At 44.3% G+C, this 22,387-nt stretch overlaps 2 protein-coding genes across 3 annotated transcripts in view; one reads left to right on the top strand and one right to left on the bottom strand.

The window, feature by feature from the left end:
• Positions 1–2,351: 2,351 nt before the first annotated feature.
• Positions 2,352–3,698, bottom strand: RXFP3 (relaxin family peptide receptor 3). Its single transcript, XM_039248243.1, has one exon. It carries the CDS (start codon positions 3,696–3,698, stop codon positions 2,352–2,354), a length of 1,347 nt encoding a protein of 448 aa, XP_039104174.1.
• Positions 3,699–20,595: 16,897 nt separating this feature from the next.
• The window catches only part of ADAMTS12 (ADAM metallopeptidase with thrombospondin type 1 motif 12), a 301,553-nt gene continuing 299,761 nt past the window's right edge, over positions 20,596–22,387 (top strand). For both annotated transcript variants that reach the window (XM_039248274.1, XM_039248273.1), the window contains exon 1: positions 20,596–20,921. In XM_039248274.1, the coding sequence (XP_039104205.1) occupies positions 20,795–20,921 (127 nt within the window). In that variant the 5' untranslated portion in view covers positions 20,596–20,794. The remainder of the gene's footprint in view (positions 20,922–22,387) is intronic.

Below are 22,387 nucleotides of genomic sequence, written 5' to 3'. Positions count from 1 at the left end.
TAATTTATTCTTAAAAATGAAATGGCAATTTCCTTTAATAAAGAGAATTTCTCAATGAGAGTCTAATATCAACATCATACATGGACACACCACCATGCTACTACTATTTGTCCTTTCTGGGTGTTTGTTGCTTGGTGATTCTGTTTTTGGGGACTCAAAGAGGGTTGCAGTTCAGTTTTTATTAGCCCAATTGCTATTCAATATCAGTATCAATAGTTTTTCTTCATAAAGGGCAAAGAAAGACTAAATTGACTACTGTATGTATGTATGTATGTATGTATGTATGTATGTAGACTACACCCAAGATGGGGCTTGAACTTAACAACCCAGAAATCAAGAGTCACATGCTCTATCAACCAGGCAAGCCAGGAAGGCGTCCCTATTTGACTACTTTAAAACAAAAGTATTATTTGGTTTTCTAAAAAAAAAAAAAAGCTAACTTCTGCAGACTGCTCAGGATTGAGGAGATCAGGCAACTATTGTTTTTGTGGCAAAGCTATGAAGGCTTAGTTATTGCTTTGTGTTGTGTTACAGAAAGCAGGATGCTCACACTGATCCTGAAATCTCAGACAATATAGGACATTCCCAACAAAAGTACAAAAAGATTTACAGTTTGAGAGGCTATTTAAGCAGACAGGTTTGTGTAACGATTGTTTATTGTAAAAGAACCACAACAACAGATGCCCAAGTTGCCAGATTATTTTTTTTTAACCCGAAACTAGATCACCAAAGAGAACAGTAGCACCTGTGTCAAAACTGGCAGTTGGGTGGGCAGGCTGTACTTTGATCCCCATTCTCTAATCAGCCTCAAGAAAGGACTAAGTTGCTGTGACCAGCACAGAATTGTCTTAAGAAATGTGTCATTCTTCAGAGATGGTCCCATAGATTGCCTGGTGGTTAAAGAAGAATTCGTAATTCCTGCTCACCATGCAGAGCATTCCTTAGAATACAGGGAACTTGGTTAAGGTAGTATCCTATGGAAGTCTTACTCCCCACCTTGTCTCCTCAATATTATGAGAAAGACAGAATCCTACACCAGAAATTGTGGCGATCCCCTCAGAATAGGCTCTCAGTACTCTCTTCCCTTCAGGACAGATTTTACTTGAGTCTTTCTTTCCCTTTCCTACTCTACGCCTCCTGTTGAAATCTGGTTCTTAGGGTTTGGTTTCCAGCTGTCCCCCTCCCCCCTCATGTCTACAGCGTCTCTTAGTTTTCTGTCCTAAGTCTACAAACCCGGGTGGTGCCATCCCTCTATCGGCTGGCCCAGAGCCTCTACGGGAATCCAGAGTCCCAAAGAGTGAGGGGTGAGAGGCTGCAGAAAAGTCCCCACTCCCCGTAGCGTGTCTACGCAGACCTTTCCAAGTTGCTCCAGGGCACAGCTCACCTGCAGGGCCCAGAAAGGAGCACACAGCGTTTCCGGGCATCCACACCGCCTACCGGGGGAACTGGGAGATCCAGGCATCCAGCCACTGGCGCACTCTCCTCCTGCTGGGTTACTAAGTGAGCACGTGAGCTCCCCTTTTCCGTTGGAGGCGAGAGCCTGAAAAGGTCTCAGTTCAGTCCCTCTAATCACAATGCATCCGCTCCCTCCTTCAGTGACCCCACTCCCCGGGGAATCGCTCACGGCTTTTGGAGAGAAGTATTTTGCCTCGGGTGATACCCACTGGCCGTGTCCGCAATGAGAAATGATACGGTGGCCTCATGGGGCATGCCCCTCTCGCGGTGCACTTCTCTTGAATGCGGATGAGATCTGTCACTACTTTCTTCCAACTCCGAAAAAGTTTCTTATTCCCAAACTCGACTCTGTGCAGCCACGCAGCAAGTCGGACGGCGCTGCGGCCGTCTCGCCTGCCACGGTGCAGATGAAGGTTTTGTAGGAGACTCCCCTAGTTGGATGCACCTTGAGGACCCTTTCAAGAGCTCCATAAGAGTCTCTGGAAGAAATGCGCTCAGTTGCCTGCTCACCGTTTGGCGGAGCCCCACTTCCTCGTGCCTCAATTTCCCTCATTCCTGAGGCCTTTCTCCTCTTCTGAGCGCCCCTACCTTGCCCCATGTTCACAGCCTAAGGAGAGGAAGAGGTGTGTGGGCAGAGAAGGGGGGATGCAGGCTGGTGGCCTGGCCCTGCGAGGCTGGCCTCGGTCCCTTTGCCACCTTCTTCTCTCCGCCTGGTTTGGAAGCCTTCCCTCCCCGGAGACAGTCCCCTCGTCTTTTCAGTGGCGGCTCCTTTGTGCCTCTCGGTATGCCCGTCCTGCCCACGTCTGGATCCGGTGGGCCCCCAGCGTCTCCCAACCCGCTCTCCTCTTTCCCGCTCGGAAAGGCCACTTTGCTGTGACTGCGCACCCTGGGCGGAGTCAGTAGGCGGAGCTGCTGGGCAGCGGGTCGTAGCGCCCCCCACTGTAGACCACCACGCCAGGCGGGTAGTAGACCGGGTCGGGCTCCGCGGTCGGGTGGAGAGGTGCCAGGGCCTGCAGCCCCTGCTCTTCGGGCTCTGGCTTGGTGGTAGCGGTGAAAGGGCGCATGCTGGTGACAGAAGGCGACGCGATGCGCCACAGCAGACCCTTGACCGCTTTGCGGAACTCGCGGCGCACGAGGCAGTAAAGGATGGGGTTGAGACAGCTGTTGGAATGAGCCAGGCACACGCTCACCGGGAACGCGTATACCTGGCAGAGGAAATACTCTTGGCTGAAGGGCACCGCGTTGAACTTGATGAGGATGCTCCAGGCGGTGAGCGCCTGGTTGGGGAGCCAACACAGGAAGAAGGATAAGACCACGATGGTCACTGATTTGGTGACTTTGGACCGTCTCCGGGCGCTGGCTGCGGCCAGGCTGCCCCGCGCGGCTGAAGCCCCCTCTTCGGTCCCTGCCATTCTGCGATCGGAGATGAAGCGCACCAGCAGCAGATAGCACAGGCTGATGATACCCAGCGGCAACACGAAGCCTAATAGCACCTTCTGCAAGTGGTAGAGGCCCAGCCAGAACTGTCTGTCGCAGCCCAGCAACTTGTCTGGGAATCGAAGCAGGCACAGCTCCTCGCCCATCACCTTGATAGTGGTGGAGAAGATGGCATTGGGCAACGAGGCCAGCGCAGCCGAGGCCCAGATCAGCACGCACAGTGCTTTGGCTGAGAAGCAGCAGCTGCCCCCCAGGCTTTTGCCGCAGCAGTCGCACCGGCGGTGCCCTCGGGTCCTGTGGCTCTTAAGAGCTGAGGCCACAGAGCGGTAGCGCGCCACGCTCATGGAGGTGAGGAAGAAGACGCTGGCATACATGTTCATGGACGTCACTATGGATACTATCTTACACATGGCTTTGCCGAAGGGCCATTTGAAGTCCAGAGCGTTTTCCACGGCCCAGAAGGGCAGGGTGAGTACGAATTGAAAGTCTGTTAGCGCCAGGTTGGTGACGAAGAGGTTGATGGAGGACTTGCGCCATCCCTGCCTACTCTTCATCAGGTAGAGCACCAGCAGGTTGCCGGTCAGCCCCAGCGCGCAAACCACCCAGTACACCACGCTGATGAGGACCCGCACCCGGGCCTCGGTGTCTGCGCTTTCTGTCCCGCCGGGGCCCGGGGGATGCCCCGGCGCCGCGCCGTCAGGCAGCTCTAACCCCAGGTCCCACCACAAGTCCTGAAGCTGCAGCGACGCGTTTACGCTGGTGTTGGCCGCCTGCAGAAGGTATGGGATCACAGCCTCCTTATTCATGGTGACTGTCGTGGCTGCAGTGACCACCTGCAAACGCAGGTGCCTCTAGGTCATGTTCCAGGAGGACTTCAAGACCTAAGCGAGTCCAACTCGCTGGGGGTTCTGTCCCGGCGAGGGCGCAGGGCGTGTGTGCGAGCTTTCAAAGCCGCAGTTGTACATAGCTCTTGGGTGCTGGGTGCCCAAAGCTTCTCTGGCGCGCGCGGCGTTGGGGGCGCGAGAGGTGTGCTCAGCGTCTGTTCTGGAGGGGAGTTCTAGAACTGAGCAGCGCAGCTCCGAGGGCGAGCAGTGGGCATCCGAGGGTTCTCTGGCTGAGGTCGGAGTCTCCCGGTCCTTGCTGTACGATCCACTGCGTTCCTCCACTGCGTCTGTTGGGCACCAGCCTATACCCACTGTGCCGCTCAGGACCTCTATTGGGGGCCCGCTCCTTCTCTTTCTTTGTCTGTTTCCTCTGCTGCTGCTGCTGCTGCTGCTGCTCGGCCGAGGTTTCTGTCCTTTGAGAGGAAAAAGAGAGACAAGAGAGTTCCATCTATCTCGCTCTGACGCTCTGGAGGTCTTTCGAAGTCATCCTTCCAGCCTTGCGCTTCGGTCTCTCCGCTGTTGACAGCTCCCAGTGAGTTGCCAGCCTGTCACCGGAATTCTGTTCGCACCCGCAAAACCTAGGCTGCGGGCTCCCAGGGAGCATGCGTAAACCCCTCGCCAGATGTGGGGGCGCTTTCCGAGGTGCTGAACTTCGCCACGCCCGCCTCGGGGAGGAGAAAGCCGTGGGCAGCAGGCAGAGCCCACCAGCAGATTCTCCTTTTCCTCTTCAAAGTTTCAGAAGGAGATGATTGTAACCCTTTATTTTCCTACGTTGCTGGAGAAAGTCGGCTTTAATTTGCGATCCTTTTTCTTGCTTATTCCCAAACATAACTACAGGTACTAGAATTTTTTTCTTTCTTCCTTACTCCCACTTTATCTTTGAAATGATCCCATTCGATGAAAGATGGTTCTAAAATGTCAAGATCTCCTACCCATTTTCATTTTTAAAAGCAATGATAGTGACCTCTTTTCATGCCCAGACCCCAAGTCAGATGGTGGGCTTTTACTGAATACACAAACACAAATTCTACTCCCCTTTCATTAACTATCTAACCACTTTATTTGGTGTCTGTGATTGCAAGGGTTTTTAAAGCGTCTTATATAGCACACCTATAGGTTCAAGTGTTGCCCTCTGCCTTTGGTATGTACTAAGAACTTCAGTTAGGCAGACAATACATTGGTGAGCTGACTTCACAGACACTACATACCACTTGTCCGGCTCTCAGCCCAAAGCTCTTTCACAAATTGTTTACTCACATACATTCTCTTTACCTTGATGAACTTGGAATAGGGGATTCTATGAGGCTGTTTTTGGACCACCAGCCCCTTACTTTCACTACTATTATAATCAAAACTTTTTAGCAAGTGCTTTTCAGACCAATGGAAGTAAATACTAGGGAATCTTTGAAATTACTTTGGACAAGGGGAACCAGTGTAAACCATCTGAATTACTTCTCAAATCTCAGTTTATTTAAATGCCAGCTCAACAGCTCAATGTAAGTTATACTTTTTAGGGTGAACTTAAGAAATTTGAAATGTTTTCCCCACTGTCCCCAACTAAACTGAGACAAAAATATCTTAAGCATAATTGTCCTCTCTCCTGCAGAGTTCATGACTTTACTTACAGAGATCAAGAGGATGTGACTTTAAAGTAGCAGAGATAGTAAAATGCTTAGTTTAAAAAGAAATGTGGTACCCAAAACATTTGAAGGGAAACTCAAACAGTCTGGATCCCAAAGCAAGAATCTAGTTCCAAGTAGAGAACATGCTTCATTATACACTCTGGACTTCTCCACTTGCCGGCTAGAGGGCGTCAGGACTTTAGTAAAAAATAAATCAAAACTAACCACCCTTGAACAGTTCTAATCTGGAGAAGTTCAGCCCTGGAGAAGTTCAGTCCAGCTTTGTTTATTGCTCCCAATCCACAGGTTGCCTCTGTGGACACTTCTTATCTCTGTTTTAGTATCCTCACCTTTAAGCTCACTTTTCACTTCATATTTTACTAATTCTTTCTCCATCAATTGTTTATCTCTCTTTTATTTAAAAAAAAGAAGTTTTAAAAAAATGTTTCAAGGTGCTGTTAAAAAATGAGGAAGCCTATGGCATACCCTGACAACACTTTGCCTTGGTTTTCACATCTGTATATGGAAGGAATTACAGTTTTTTATCATTCTGAGGATAGGTGCTAAGTAGGTGACATCAGAGTCAGGTGGGGAGCTTGCTAAAAATATAAGTTGCAACTCTCCTCCCAGCCCCATGCTGGCCCAGAGATTCTGATTCTCAGTGGATTTGGAAAAAGACCTAAGACTGTACATTTTTTAAAGTTTATTTTTATTTATTTTGAGAGAGAGATAGAGAGCAAGTGGGGGAGGGACAGAGAGAAAGAGGGAGACTGAATCCCAATGTGGGGCTTGAATTCATGAACTGTGAGATCATGAACTGGGAAATCAAGACTCAGATGCTTAAGTGACAGAGCTACCCAGGTGCTCCATGACTCTACAATTTAAATGCATTTGTCCAGATGATACTATTTTTCCCCAAGTTTGGGAATGTCTGGACTTTTATTCCTTTTCCAACTTTCCAGGTAAAAAAATGTTAAGTCCCCAAAAGTAATTCATGTCCAGTGATGGTTTATCACACCCAAGTATTGGAAGCAAAGGAAGAGAAGGAGGTCTTGGCAAGTTTCCTTAAAATCACATTTGGGTCCAACAGTGACATTTTCTTCATTGTGGGACTGGGAGGGCCATGTGATCCTGTGACACATCAGGCCTTGAGTACAAGACAGCAAATCTCAGACTGAGCCCCAGGAGAGGCTGTCCCAAGTGTGACTCTCCGAGAATTCAGCCAGAGTGCTTCTAAGCGTAGAATGTTCATTTCTGAATCTGCTTTCTGAAAATGAACCAGAGAACATGTACAGCAATTTATGGTATCACTTAACTAAGCATGTGTTATGGAAGCAAAAATTCCTTTTCAAATAAGTTCTTTTCCAAAGTAAACTAAAGATATTTTAGACCTGTTATCTTAAAGTATGGGCCATATTTTTCTCAAACATCATTTAAAAAATTCAAGGAGACAAACATATCAGTTGTGGTCAAATATTACTTAAGTATACAAGATAATAATCCAAATAATATAATATATGACAAACACGTTAGTAAAGGCTAGGATGTGAGTTTGGGGAAACCTGGCATCTCATGGATAGTTTGTTCTCAGTAGATTGTAGCAAGACAGAAACACTTGAGCTGGATCTAAATGAGAAGACAGGAAATTACAGGAGTCAGGTTAGAGAGGAGATGATGTAATCAGAACTTCCTGATTCTGGGATTCTACAAAGAAAAGTGGGTTTTCAGACAAAAGAGAAAAGAATCTATTCTTTCAAAATTCCTTTGGAACATGTACAGATACTCTTCACTCTGCATTTCTTCTTTTCAGTCTGCAGAAAGCACAGATTTTTATTCTACTAAAATTATGAATTGAGTTCCTAATTTGCACAAAGCAATGTGTTAGGTGTTTGGATATATAACAACAAAAACAACAATGGTACAATAGGAATGGTAATAATAAAAGCAACGATAACCATTCACACTTCACATTTATTTGGATACTATTTTTTTTCTGGGGTTGCTGTAACAAATTATCACAAAATGGGTGGTTTCAAACAACAAAAATTTATTATCTCAAAATCCTCAACACTAGAAGTCAGGAATCAGGGTGCTGTCAGAGTTGGTTCCTTGGAGGGTCTGAGGGAGAAAACTTCTCACGTCTCTCTCCTAACTTCTGGTGAGTCTATGTTGAATCCTTGGCTTATAACAGCATCATTGTTATCTCTGTCTTTGTCTTCAGATAGCATTTCTCCTTCCTATGTGTATCTTTGTGTCTCTGTTTTCTCTCTCTATAAGGACAGTAGTCATTGAATTAGTGTCCATTCTGATCCTATATGACTTCATCCTAATTAATTATATCTGCAAAGATTATACATTTCCATTTCCAAACAGGGTCATATTCACAGGTACCAGGAACTAGGACCTGAACATATCTTTTTAGGGGACACAATTCTACCCACTAGAGGTAACAAATGTGTGCACTGTGCAAAGGGTTTTATCTACATTATCTCACCTAATACATACAAGTGAGGTTGAGACTAATATCATCCCAGATCTGATTTCCCTTTTATCCCCAGAACTCTAGAGTTTGCATATCCAGCTGTTTCTTGACACTTCAACATGGTTGCTGATTTCCTTCAGATTTTTCCATCTTAGTAAATGGCATTAGTATTCACATTACTGTTCAGACTAAAAGCCCAAGAGTAATTCTTTAGCTCTCATTTTCCCTTACACCTAATTAACTCAATCTAGTAGGTCTTGTTAGCATGTTCTCAAAAACAAAAACGAAACCCAAACACCCAAATTCCTGAATCCATCTACTTCTTTCTATTTATCCATTTCTCTCTATGTAAGGTACCTCTTGCTGAATAACAATTTATGTTAAAAATTTATGGCTTAAAATAACAAACATTATCTCACAGTCTGTGTAGGTCAGGAACGCAGGTGTGGCATAATGTCATTGGCTCAAGGTCTAGCATGAGGTTGCAGTCAAGCTATCAGCTGGGGTTGTGGTCTTTAATTGATTTAGTGGTAGGGAGAAGAATTTGCCTTTAAGTTTGTTCACATGGTTGTTGACAGACCTTGATCTTTCACTTGATCTCTCACTCTGTGAGCTCCACAGGGCTGCCTCACAATATAGCAGCTGGTTTCCAGCAGGGTGAGTGATGAAAGAGAGAGAGAGAGAGAGAGAAAAGAGAGAGAGAGAGAGAGAGAGAGAGAGAGAGAGAGAGAGAGGGATCAGCATGTAATCTATGTGGTGTTTTTATAACCTGGTAAAAGAAGTGACACTCCTATCACTTCTAACCATATCGTCTTCTTTAAAGGCCAGTCAATAAGTCCAGTCCATACTCGAGGAGAAGGGAGTTATACAGGAATATGATACTTGGAGGTAGAGATCTTTGGGTCTATCTTGAAAGCTGACTATGACAGAAGGGCACGTTGTCACAATACCCACAGGAAACAGGAGTTGAAGACCTACTCAACTGAGTAGATAACTCAACAGTGACCCAGTGCTGGGACAATACGATTGAAGCTAAAGCCTAGTAAAATGGAGGGGAATAATAAGTAAACAGTCCAGGCTTTCAGTCCAGACCCCCAAAGAGGCACATCCTAAGGGTAAGTTCTACACTCTATTCTCAACAATCAAAAAACACACACTTCCTTAAAATACACATAGAGCATTCACCCAAATAGACCATATGCTGGACCAAAATAAAGTTTCAATTACACTTCAAAGGATTGAAATCATACAGGCCATGTATTTTAAGCACAGAGGAATTAAACTAGAAATCAACAAAAGAATGATTACTAGAAGCCCTCAAATGTTTCACAATTAAGCCATATATTTTAAACAACCCTGATTAAAGAGGAACTAAAATATAAAGTGTTATAAAAGACATTACAAAATTGTTTAAAGTAAATCATGGTAAAATTTGGCATCAAATTCTGTGGGATGTAATCAAAGTAGTGCTTAGATGGAAATCCATAGCTGTAAGTGCATATTTTCAAAAAGAAGAAAGGTTAAACATCAGTGATCTAAGCTTCAAACTCAAAATACTAGAGGACGATAAATACTTTGACTCTAAAGAAAGAAGAAGTATGGGAATATTAAAGATAAGAGCATAAATATGCAGACAGCTTCTGCCATGTCAGGGATTAACCTTCTAGTTGTTGGCTCATACAGAGGTGGGTGGAGAAGGTCCCAAGAGAAGAGCAGAGCAGCCCAAGGTGGGGTTTTCAGGGGGCTTTCAGCACATTCACAAAGGAGAATATTCATTTCTGAGAGCAAAGAGAGGAATGATACTAAAACCAGAATCTGTTTCCCAACTCCAGGTGGGAGTTAGGAGAGGAAGCCAACTCCTTAATAGAAGAGGTGTGTCCATGGGTCTCAAAGCATGTCATTCCCAGAACATTTCCCACTAAGTCTCCCAGCCACTCATCCTCTGATCAAATATTTCTTCATTCTTTTTATCTTTGAGGGAAATGCAGCAATAAATAAAACATAGTTCCCGTGCCTACAGTTTATAATCAAGTGGAAAGTCAATTATACGGAATCATGAGATTCATTAACTTGAATCTCATGGCATAAAATTCAGCTTGGCTGCCTGCTTTCTTTTTTTAATTTTTTAAAATATTTTATTGATTTCTGAGAGAGAGAGAGAGAGACAGCGTGAGCAGGGAGGGACAGAGAGAGAAGGAGATACAGAATCTGAAACAGACTCCAGGCTATGAGCTGACAGTCAGCACAGAGCCCGACGCAGGGCTCGAACCCACAAACTGTTGAGATCATGACCTGAGCCGAAGCCAGAGGCTTAACTGATTGAGCCACCCAGGCGCCCAAGGCTGTCTGCTTTCTAACTCAACACTTGATAACAATCTTTCACAAGGTTCTATCTGCCTTACATACTAATCCATGCATTCAATAAACATATCTGTGTAGCCAATTTTCTCATATGGGGTTTCAAATACTCCATCAGTTTATCCATACACATATCAATCTCCTCACCTTCAAAAGATGAATCATAACACCTTAATCTGACCACAGCCACTGCTTTACTGCAGAAAGCAGTGGCTGAATCAATAGAGCCCTTTGCACTTGGAGACCTCTCAGCAGATTTAATAGGATAGCAAACAATCAACTAATAATGTGAGTCAGTGTTATCTGCAACCCTCAGAGGGGCTAGGAAGCAACAAAGGATGCCTTCTTGTTGCCAAGGAGGCAATCCTGGCAGGCAACATTTGGAGAGTGTGGCCAAAGTAGAGAAAGGTGTTCTTAGAGGCATTAGCCCTCGGCCAGCTGTCCCCTGGGCTTTGTGAAAGGATCTCTGAGAGCACAGAGTCTGGCTTTCTGTGTTCTGAAGATTCAAAGTGCCACAGAAATTCATCCTGTGGCTGTAGAGATAATCTCTGTCTGGCAATGCGGGCAAGCTATGTTAAAAGTGCAAAACCATGAAGAGAAGCTTTATCTTTTCCAGGGTTAACTTCAAAGTTGGTTTCTTGTTATTTTTATGTGGTATCCTTAAGAGCCACTTTATCATGAGGAGAAACATATACAGTTCATTGAAATGAAATTGTTGGAGGATTTAGGGGCCTTGCTTCCTAAGTTTCAAGGAAAGATCTTTAACAGGAATTGGTGGTATGCATGCATCTGCCTGATTTTAGGCTAGGTGTTGGTTACCAAGTTTTATCTCCATTGTTTTTCCAATGGTCAGCAGATAAATTAGTGACACAGTAAATGAATGGGCCCATGGTGGTAGATTTGTACAGTGGAACTCTGTGCAGAAATAAAAAGGAAAAGAGTACAGGGACACAAAATATCCAAATAATTATGCTGAGTTAAAGAAGGTGGACAAAAATGAGTTCATACTGAATGAGTCCATTTATGTGAAATTCAACAAATTGCTAATGAATCTTCAGAGACAGCAGGAGAATTGGGGGAGGAGGTCATACAAGTAGGGGCAGGAGGAGGGGACTGCAAAGGAACAGGGGGAAACTTCTGGTTTGACACATGCACACTAGCACACATGCACCACATGTGCACACACACACACACACACATATATATGTCAAAACTTATTGTGGTGATGGTGTCACAGGTATGTATACCCATGCAAACACATAAAATTGTATACTTTAAACATATGCAACTTATTGTATGTCAGTTGTACCTCAATAAGGCAAAAGAAAGGGTATTATTATGGTATATCCTTCTTGCCACCTGAACGAACCTCGTTTACTCACTCTAAAGTTTCTTTGGGGCATGGCTGATCTGCTCTCAATGACCCCAGGAAGATACGAGAAAGCAATGATGAATATCAGGGGTATGTCCCTGACAAGAGCCTGACACTCAGCTGCTCTCCTCCTCCTCTGGGGAGAATGCCAGCCCAGGCTACTCATGGGCTTGTGTTGAGCTCAGTGGGTTAAGAGAATATTAAAAGTGCAGTAAACTAGGATTGTGGACATTTGTTGGTATTTTCATATCTTTCTGACACTGCTTTCCACGAGAGACTTTCTGATCTGGTCAGATTTCAAAGACATTGATTGAGCTGCATTTATAAGTGAGTGGAGTTCATAGTTTCTTAAATAAACTCAATCTTTGGTCTTTCTCTTCCATTGTTTTCTTCTGTGCAGCTGAGTATGTAAAGCCTGGACTAGTCTCTTGTCTTTACTTCAGTTTGAGCTAGTGAATAACAGTGCCTCTTTGAAAATGTTTTTCACTTGATTTTGAAGATACCAAACTCTCCATTCTCATTTTATTGGCTACTCCTCGGTTTCCTGTGCTGATTTTTCTTTGTTTTCCAGAACTCTAAATATTAGAGCACTCTCAATGTCTTGGCCTGTTTTGGCTGACATAACAAAAATATCATAAACTGGGTGGTTTAACAACAGAAATTAATTTCTTACAATTCTGGAGACTGGAAAGTCCAAGATCAAGGCACTGGCAGAGTCAGTGTCTGGTGAGAGCCTGCTTTCTGCTCCACAGACAGCCATTTTCTTGCTGTGTCTTCCCTTGGTGGAAGGGGTGAGAGAGCTCCCTGGGGCCTTTTATAAGGGTACTAATCCCATTCATGGGGTCTCCACTCTCATCACCTAATCGCTTCGCAAAGACTCTGCCTTCCTATGTCATCACATTGGGGTTTAGGATTTCAACATATAAAGTGTGTGTGTGTGGGGGGGGTGCCGGGGGGGGGACACAGGTCTTTAGTCTGTAATACCCAGAGTACAAGCCTCACATTTCTTTTCTTTTCTGCTACATTCTCATAATAGATACTTTCATTTCATTTTAAGGCTGTCAGTACCATCCAAATACTTATGATGACTTCTAAATGCATAACCCCATCCTAAATCTCTCTCTGGATTCAAGACTTGTATATCCATTAGCCTACTTGTCTCTTCCTTTCAGATACCTAAGTGATATCTTAAGATGTCTTAAACTGAACTTCTGATTTCTCCCACCCCCACCAGTTCTATTCTACCTTCCATCTTCCTCAACTCAATCATTGGCAACTCTAAACCTTGAAACCCTCCTTGAGGTCTTTTTTTTTCTTACACCACACATCCAATTTATTAGAAAGCCTTGTTTTTACTTTCAAAATAAATCCAGAATCTGGTAGATTTTCACCATGTCTTTTGCTACCGCCTGATATAATCAATCATTATCTCATACCTGAGTTAATTCAGTGGCTTTCTAACTGCTCTCTGTGCTCCTCCCTTTCCGTCTCTACAGTGGTCCAAGACACCCTATAAGTCCTAAGTCATTTCGTGTCACTCCTGTATCCTGTGTTCAACTCCCCATCCACCATGGCTTCTTAGTTTGCTCAGTGTAAAATCCAAAGTCTTCCCTGCGATCTCTAAGGGTCTTGTGACCTTCCCTCCTCCTCTCCATCACCACCCTCCCCTTGTCCACACTCTCAACAAACACTTGTCTTCTTGAGCTCTTTGAGCATATTCCTACTTATTCCCAGTTGGGGGTCTTTCCTATTACTGTCTCTTTGGACTGGAATTCTCTTCTCCTAGGTACTTAGTTCATCCAGATTCTTAATTCCTTCATTAAAATCATCTTAGTGGAGATGACCCACTTATATAGAAGAGGAACCCATTCCTCTCAATACTTCTAGTCCTCCTTAGCCTGTTTTTGTTCCCACTGCTCTTACCACTGTCTTACATATTATATATTTATTTGTTTATTCTCTTTCCCCCTGGCTCAAGCCAGGGTGTATGAAAACATGAGGAAAGATTCTCTGATTATTTTATTTGTTATTATACCTCCAATGCCTGGACACAGAAGCAGTCAACAAATATTTGTATTCTCATTTTGCTGACACAGTAGCACTCAGAGAATCCTTGATACATCCCATCCCTAATTTCTTCCTCTTCTTGGGAACAATGGGCACACCGTTCTTTATTTAAGATTTAATTTTTAAGGCTGAATGACAGGGACTGGTGCCCACATGGACTAACATGGGACCAATCTAATAATGATAACCTCTGAAGCTGCCAACGTTGTTAATTAGAGACCACCATGCATGGGCACTCAATTGGTGCTAACTTCTCATTATTAGGCTTCTCTAATTTCCAATCCAATAGCATCTTCACCAAGTGTTAAATTATTTTAAAGAATAAGAACAAATTGTCACATTTTGTGTTTTTTTTTTTTAATTTAGAAACAACCACAAACTCCCATAAAAGTTGGAAGTGAGGTTAAAGAGAACATTTTATGTTCTGAATCATTTGAGAGTAAATTGTCAACTAGATGCCCCTTCACCTCCAAACACTTTCATGTGTATCTCTAACAAACAAGGGCAGTGTTCTTCATAAGCCACACCATCACAAATGATACAGTACCAACACCCCATTCTTTGTCTCCTTTCAAGTTTCACAAATTATTCTGACAATGTCTTTGGTAACAAAAGGATCTTATTCAGAATTATGTGTTGCATTTAGTTGTCATATCTCTTTGGTTTCCTTCAACCTGGAACAGTTTTTTAATTTTCCTTTCACCGTCTTAGCGTTTTGAAGATTAAAAAAAAAAACAACAGTTATTTTGTAGAATGTCCCTCAATTTAGGTTGTCTGATGTTTCTTCATGGTTAGATTCAGGCTATGTGTCTTCGGCAGATATTTCGGAGTGATAGTGTCCTTCTTGGAACCTATCAGGTAGCACACGATTTTAATTATCCACACTACTGGTTTTATTTTCTCTGTTTACTTGATTAAGGGGATATTTGCAAGCCTGGTCCACTCTAAAGTACTCTCATTTGCCTTTATATTTAAGAAATGTTTGGGAGGATATACTTTAAAATTATACAAATTCCTATTCTTCATCATTTATCTATTTGTATCATTTATCTATTTGTATCAGTATGCATCATTGATTCTTTTTTTTTTTTTAAATGTTTTATTTATTTCTAGGAGAGAGAGAGACAGACAGCGTGAACAGGGGAGGGTCAGAGAGAGAGGGAGTCACAGACTGAAACAGGCTCCAGGCTCCGAGCTGGCAGTCAGCACAGAGCCCGACGCGGGGCTCGAACCCACGAACCGCGAGATCGTGATCTAAGCGAAAGTCGGACGCTTAACCGACTAAGCCACCCAGGCGCCCCAATTGATTCTTAATCTTATTGTACGACTAATGATTTATTACTATTATATATTTTCGCTTAAACTTCCCTAAATTTGACCAGTGGGCACCTTTTCATGTTAACTCTTCTCTCCTTTTGACAAGGTCGTATCTTTCTTTGAGTTTTTTTGTTAGTGTTTTTTGTTTTGTTTTGTTTTGTTTTTGCTGTTTGTTTGTTTTTGTTTAGCAATAAAATGCTCTGGCTTATCTTCTATCTCTCAAGCCCTAGTTCTAAAGTCAGTCATTTCTCTAAGGAGTCCTATTTCTTAGGCCTATTTATATCTTCATTTTTGTATGCATCTCTACAGTCATCAACAGCTTTGGGTTCATAACAATTACCTTTAATTGTAATCCAACATAGAGTTTATTCTACTTTTCTCTTTTTTCGTATTGGTGATTCTCTTCTCTGGCAGTGAGAAACTTGACCCCCATTATCCTTGCTGTGTTTATCCATCTGACCAATTTCCCTGTGTGTAACCAATCTCCAATCACCACTATCAGTTTCTACCATCACCTCACCCTTCCTTACCCTGCCAGTATTTCACCGCCCTGCTGGGACACTCTGTTCAGCTTCTGATACATGCAGTGGGAAGTTTTCTCACAGGGATAACAATTTTACATTGCTGAGGTTCTGACACCTTTTTAATAGGCTGCTCTCTAGTCGTCCTCACACGACTTGGGGTCCCTCTTGCACACCTCCCATGTGAATTCCCCCCCCCCAACCCAGTAAAATCTTGTTTCATTTTGATTAGGCTTAAGATGATCTACAAACTGAAATTAGTTTCAATTTATTGCAACCTTTTGATCTACGTGCTACACGTTTCTCCTGAAGTATGCTGTTTTCTTTCAGCCAATAGTGTATTTCATTAATCAGGAGTCCAGAGCCTTCTCAGCCATGGCTTTCAAAGGGACATTGCCATGACACTGTTTATTTAATTAAGTTGATTAATTGCAACATTAGAAGAAGGGTCCAAAATGGAACCCACCTGATACAAAGCCAGGTAACTTTACAAAATCTACAATGCATAGATTCCATAATCTTCAGATTGAGCCAGGAAGGCAAACTCTCTGGGAGCTGAGTGTACAGAGTAGGCTGTGTTGATTATCCATCCACGTATATATCGAATAAAATGGGTGGAAGAATACAAGTGAGCTTACACCTCTGAGACTTCCAAATACTTACCCCTTCTTCTTGTAAGACTGCATAGAGGTTTAAAAGAAAATAGTACAAAACTACCCTATGATCCAACAATTGCACTGTTATGTATTTACCCAAGGACACAAAAATACTAATTCAAAGGGATGCATGCACCCCAATGTTTATACCAGCATTATCTACAATAGCCAAACTATGGGAGCAGCCCAAGTGTCCATCAATTGATGAATGGATAAAGAAGATGTGGTATCTATATACAGTGGAATATTACTCAGCCACAAAAAGAATGAAATCGTATCATTTGCAATGACATGGATGGAGCTCGAGAGTATTATGCTAAGTGAAGTAAGTCAGTCAGAGAAAGACAAATACCATACGGCTTCACTCATATGTAGAATTTAAGAAATAACAAATGAGCAAAGGAGAAAAAAAGAAAGGGAGAGAAGTAAACCAAGAAATATGGTCTTTCTCAACTACAGAGAACAAACTGATGGTTACCAGAGGGAAGGTGGGTGGGAGAATGGGTGTAATGGGTGATGGGGATTAAGGAATGCACTTGTGATGGGCACTGGGTGATGTAAGAAAGTGTTGAATCACTATACTGTATACCTGAAACTAATATCGCACTGTATGTTAACTAACTGGAATTTAAACAAAAACTTAAAAAAGGTAAGAAAAAGTATACGTGACAACAATATTTAAATGTATGATTTTTGAAGACAATTTTTTTTTTTTACTTTCAGGTGGAGGTAAGGTCCGACTGCTCTTGAAAACCTTAGAGGAAGACTCTTCCTTTTTCTCTCCATCCTCTGGGTTTACTTAGGAACAGCAGCTTGCAAACTACCAAGTGTGACATGCTGATTTTTACTACGAGGTAGTGGTTGTGGTACTCAGGCAGAATTAACAGATGGGAAGTCTACTGTTATGACATATCCATTTGTGATTCTTGGGGCTAAGTCAGGGTTATTTTGGTTTTAGTTTTGGTTGAAGTCAGTTTCTTTTGCTTTTCTGGTGTTAATGACAGCTCTGAGAAAGGCATTGGACTAACAGTCCCTGAATTTCAGCCGTCCCTGTGTTTCTATAGGCTTAGTTGGAAAGCATGAACTTCCAAAGCCTTCTTTACTCTTTGGGAGCCATCTCATATTTTTTGTGGCAATTTGCATGTTTGTACAGAAAATACTTCACCATAAATAACTAAACCACCACCTGAGATGCTATGAAGATGTCTGTAGATTGCCTGTATGTTAGTGTTCTCAGCCCTTCCACTCTTTGTGAATGAGGGCATTACAAGGGGTCTTAAGAAAGACAGATTTGTATTTGATTCTGTTGAGTGGCTTGACTCAGTCTTTTCCTTTTTTCTGTACCTCACTACTTTATCCTGGTTTTGCACTTAATATTGATGTAATCCTAGGCAAGTTGTATAACCTTTCAGTGTTTCCTCACCTATAAACGAAGGATAATAATAGTACCTGCCTAATAGGTTTTTGTAAAGTTACATAAAGTAATGCAGATTTACAGTGTTTAGCACAGTGCCTGGTACATAATGAGGATGTGGTCTATTTTTTCTGTTCTTAGCTATTATTTGACACTTGGATTTTACATGCTTTTGTAGTCTTCCTTCAATGGTAGTATATTTGAAGCAGCCAGTTCAAGGAAACTTGGGGGGACTCTGCAGTGATTCACAGCTCTGCTGTTTATAGTGGACATATCAGGAAATGTAGTTGGCTTATTATTATTATTATTGCTACCAACCTTTGTCACCAAGAACATTTGTTACCTTTTTCCAATGAGCAGAGGAAAAGTTGAATGGGTTTAACTTTTCCCTCTGTCCTGAAGAGGCACCAGGCTTTGGGGGTATTTTTAAATTCTGGAAAAAGCAGGAGGGCCTGAGAATAGTAGCAGGATGCATCTTGTTGCTGGGCTATGTTGAAAACTTGCTGAACGTAGAGACATGAATTGATAGTTGCACCAGGAGGTGCAGTTAGGTGAGTCTCTTCAACAGCACTTAGAAATGAAAAGCAGGGAAAATCAGCAGTTAGGGTAAAACAAGGTTAAAGTTTGATGAGGAAGAGGTGTTGAAGGCACTGGTGAGAGATGATTTAAGGAGATGAATCATAGGCTGTGGGTAGGCAGAAAAGGAGGTAAAGCCAGAGAGATGCTTATAGATTATGGGACAACCAAAGATGGAGAGATAAGGAGACAGGTGGTCCTTACTAGACTGAGGTCCCAAGGTACTGGGTACAAAGCTTTGGAAGGACCGACAGAATATGAAGTTTTGGTGAGATGTTATAGTCTCAGTATTTCAAGGCTTGGATGACTGGATAACAGATAGCTCTGGTCACGGTCTTGAGAACAGGAAGGGTGGAGAAAGTAAGGGGAAAGCCATTAGAGTTGAAGAGGTTAAGAAACTGAGTCCAGAAGATTCCATGGATCCTCCCGAATCTTCCCTGGCTTTATTGGGACTCAAAAGTTCCTAGAGGTGTTTTTGTTTTGTTTTGTTTTGTTTTGTTTTGTTTTTCCCTGAGAGACACAGCTCTTTTCCTGGGCATGGAGGCCAGGAGTGATCTCGCCCTTCTGATGAGACCTTGCTTGCTATCAGGAGGATAAAATGAACAACAAGAAGAGGAGGAATAGGGGAGAGAAGACTGAGGGAAAGGAGAAGAGGAAGAAAGGAGAAGAAACAAAAGAATTTCCAGTTCAGAGTGGTTCTTTGAGGCCCACGCAATTGCATTTCTGTCAGGTTTTCACGCCGTTTCACCAGACACACCTGTCACATCTGAATTTCTTTCACATTTAAGTTGTGCTCTTCCAACTTAATATTTATGTATCTGGAGAAGAGGCTAAGAACACTTCTGAGACTGGTCCATGACCACATAGCAAAACATGTCGTGTTACATGGCATGAGGGATAAAGGTTGCAGATGGAATTAAGGTTGCTCCTGGGCTGACCTTAAGATAAAGAGATCAATCTGGATGATCTGAGTGGGCCCAATGTAATGACAAGGGTCCTTATAAATGGAAAAGGGAGGAAAAAGCGATGGTGTCAGGATGATACTCTATAAGAGACTCAGTGGCCATGCTGACTTTGAAAATGGGGTAAGAGGGCAAGGAAGTGAGAAATGTGAGTAGCCTCTTAGAAGAGGAAAAAGGCAAGAAAATGACTCTTCCCTACCTCCAGAAAGGAAGGCAGCTGTGCTTACACCTTGATTTTAGGCCAGTGAGACCTATCTCAGACTTCTGACCTCCAAAACTGTATGATACTAAATTTGTGCTGTTTTAACTCACCAAGTTTTTGGGAATTTGTAATGTCAATCATAGGAAACAAATTCAATATCATGGTGCATACGTATACAGTGTGAAGGGTTCGTGACCACCCCAAGTGTGGGAGGGCCACCTTGCACTTGGATCACTGCTTTGACCTGGCTGCCCAGGCCTGTGCAAGGTAGCCGGAGTTGGTTTCCCGAACCTCTCACTGAACACATATGGTTGGCTAAAAGCCATGGAGAACCATTATGGGGCCACTTTCTTCCTGAATGGAGTAAGGAGGACTGTTTCAGCCCAGAGGTGTGAAATCTTGGCTCTATTATCCCAGTGAATTCTCAGGATGCCTGGCAAGCTCCCTGGTTTGCAGCATTGTCTCAATAACTAAAGCTTGAGCCTCTAAATGGATGCCCCCTCCATGGGCAGCCTGTGCAGGTAAACCAGAGAGATACCTTCACATGGTCTGGGCCTTGCTTATTTCCTCCACTCTCCACTCTCCTTATGGGTGGGTAGGGGTGGGCTAGGAAAGGTGGGGTTATAAAAGCAAAGCACCAGAGAGGCCTGCAGACGCAGCTTGGCTCATAATTATTGGGTCTCATCGCGTCTCTGCGGCAATGAAGGGACTCGTCAAGGGTTGAACTTGAAGTTGGGCTCAGACCATTTCCCTCTGTATGACTTGGCAAAGCGAAAAATGCCCATTCCTTTTTAAAATGGAAGTCTTGGCTTGCCTTGGAAGATAATCCCAGAGAAGTCTGGCTGAGCGAGGGGTCTTGGTAGAGAGAGCCACGTCAGGCAAGTCCAGAAACGGAGCCGAGAAAGGCAGCCAAGGGGGCAGCACTGAGCCGGGGAGGGTGAAGGAGTGGGGTCCCCCGGGGCCCCAGCTCTGCGCCCAGCACTCTCGGCCGGTGGTTCAGCCAGGGAGGGCCGGCCTGGGGGGCCTCTCACCCGCAGCCCCGCCCAGGGTGGCTCTCCCGGGTCTCCCCTATTTGGCCGGCTCGGCAGGGCTCTGGGCGGGGCCGGAGAGCGCGGGGGTGGGAGGCCGGGGGAAGATGCGCGGAGTTGGCTGCGAGGCCGAGCGCGGAAGGCCGAGGGGTGGGGATCTTGGGTGGGCTGCCGCCTCCCGCTCTGACCCGTTCCACACCCCGCAGAAAGCAGGCGCTGCCAGTTGAATCACTCCCCTTTCAGGAGGGAAGGGGGATAAAGGTAACTAGCCCCTTCCTGCTTAAAAAAAGCAACAGGAGATCGTGGGTAGCTTCGCGGCCGCTCGGTCCCACTCCTGGACCATGCCCCCCTGCATCTGCCTGCTCGGCCACAGGCGAGGACTTGATTTCTTGAGCTGAGAGCTAAACCTCGTCGACTTTTCTTCTCCCCGACAACTGAATCATGCCATGTGCCCAGAGGAGCTGGCTTGCAAAGCTCTCCGTTGTAGCTCACCTCCTTCACTTTGGGGCCCTTTGCTATGGGACACAAGCTCAGCCAGGCCCGGTGCACTTCCCGGACAGGAGGCAAGGTTAGTGGCTTTTCTTTATCTCCTTTGAAAACCGTGGTGGGGAGATGCGTGGAAAGTGGGTGGCTCCCCCATCCCCTCCCCCACTGGCTGAACTCTGCAAAACCGTTTGGCTGAGTCGTAAGGAAATCTGCGCCAGGAGCTCGTAACATAGGGTGTCTCGGAATTCATTGTTGAAGGTGAGGATTCCTTAATTCTTACTGAAAGGCGAGTGTCTCGGATCTCTTTCGCCCCAACGCTGCGGCAGGAAAGACCCAAGGCATAGCTGGTAACGTCCCCCCCCCCCCCTTTGTCTCCTCTTTGAACGCTGCACTGTTTCAATCCTGTACTTTTCAAATTCTGAACACGGAAAATGATTTTTTAAAAGTTCCAACTGGCCACTGGCAGTCATTGCAGTGTTTCTAGTTAGTTTCAGCTCTGGACAGGGGAGGGGAAATGTGATTCCGGCCCCATGCTGAGTGAGTTTGGCTGTGTTTTGGTTTCCTGGAAAGATTAAGGCCTGTGTTTTAAAAATAACTGTACTTATGGGGGAGAATTTACCACCTTAGGGGCTCACCTTTCCCTGTCCTGTCTTCCTGATCACAGCTGGCTGCATCTCCTGAAAGTCATGAAACTCATAATTCTATAGAAAACACTGGAAGGGGGTGTGATGGCAACTTGGTGTTATTTAAACCTAACACCTGGAGCAGAGTGGCACTGCTGCCTCTGCTTTTTTATTGGACTTGGAAGGGTCAGAGACACTTTTGTGTTTGGTAGGGAAGTCCTTGGGCCTTCTAGGAGAAACAGAGCTCCATCAACTGCCTGAGTGGCTGGAGAAACCAGCCTGTATGTGTCAGCCCAGAAACCACTGACAACAGCCTTCTGGGGTATAGGGATGGTTGGTACTGTCCCTGTTTTAAAGAGGAGGAAATTTGGTGAGTTTCTTGGCCCAGCTCATGGTGGAGTGAGGCTTTGAACCCAGGTAGCCTGGCTCCAGAGGCTGGCCTCTTACCAATAATAGGGACACACACAGACACACACAGACACACAGACACAGACACACACAGCAATGCTTTAGCATCCATTAAGTCCTGTGTTTGCTGACTGTGCTCAAGTCTTGAGAAGCTTCCCTTGCATTCTGACCCCCTTAATCCCTAAGACCACTTGGGCGGCAGGCATCAGAGCCTGTCTTTGACGAGGATTTCCACACACATTTCTGCCTACGTTGCAAAGTTCAGATACTGCTGAGAGCTCATCTGCTGTGACTTCAAGAGCCATCAGAAACAAGTCCCTTTGCTTTCCTTGGAAGCTGGAGCTCGAACACCCGGGTTTAGATGTCATTCAGCCATGACTTGCTTGTGTAAACGGTCCAGATACAATCTCCCACCCCCAAGTTTAAAATAGCGGCATTTGTTTTTCTTTGAAAAACAGCCCTTTTGTGAAAAGTCTGTGTTCTGGCAGCACAAACAAAGCCTGTGAGCACTTCCCAG

Source organism: Hyaena hyaena, unplaced genomic scaffold (genome assembly GCF_003009895.1).
Source record: "Hyaena hyaena isolate Hyena2069 unplaced genomic scaffold, ASM300989v1 scaffold_310, whole genome shotgun sequence".
Taxonomy (NCBI): Eukaryota; Metazoa; Chordata; class Mammalia; order Carnivora; family Hyaenidae; genus Hyaena; species Hyaena hyaena.
Note: the sequence above shows the minus strand (reverse complement) of the source record. Positions and strands in the feature narration are given on the sequence as shown.

Excerpts from the sequence above, each read along its gene's own strand:
- RXFP3 (XM_039248243.1), bottom strand. The coding sequence starts at position 3,698 with ATGAATAAGGAGGCTGTGATCCCATACCTTCTGCAGGCGGCCAACACC.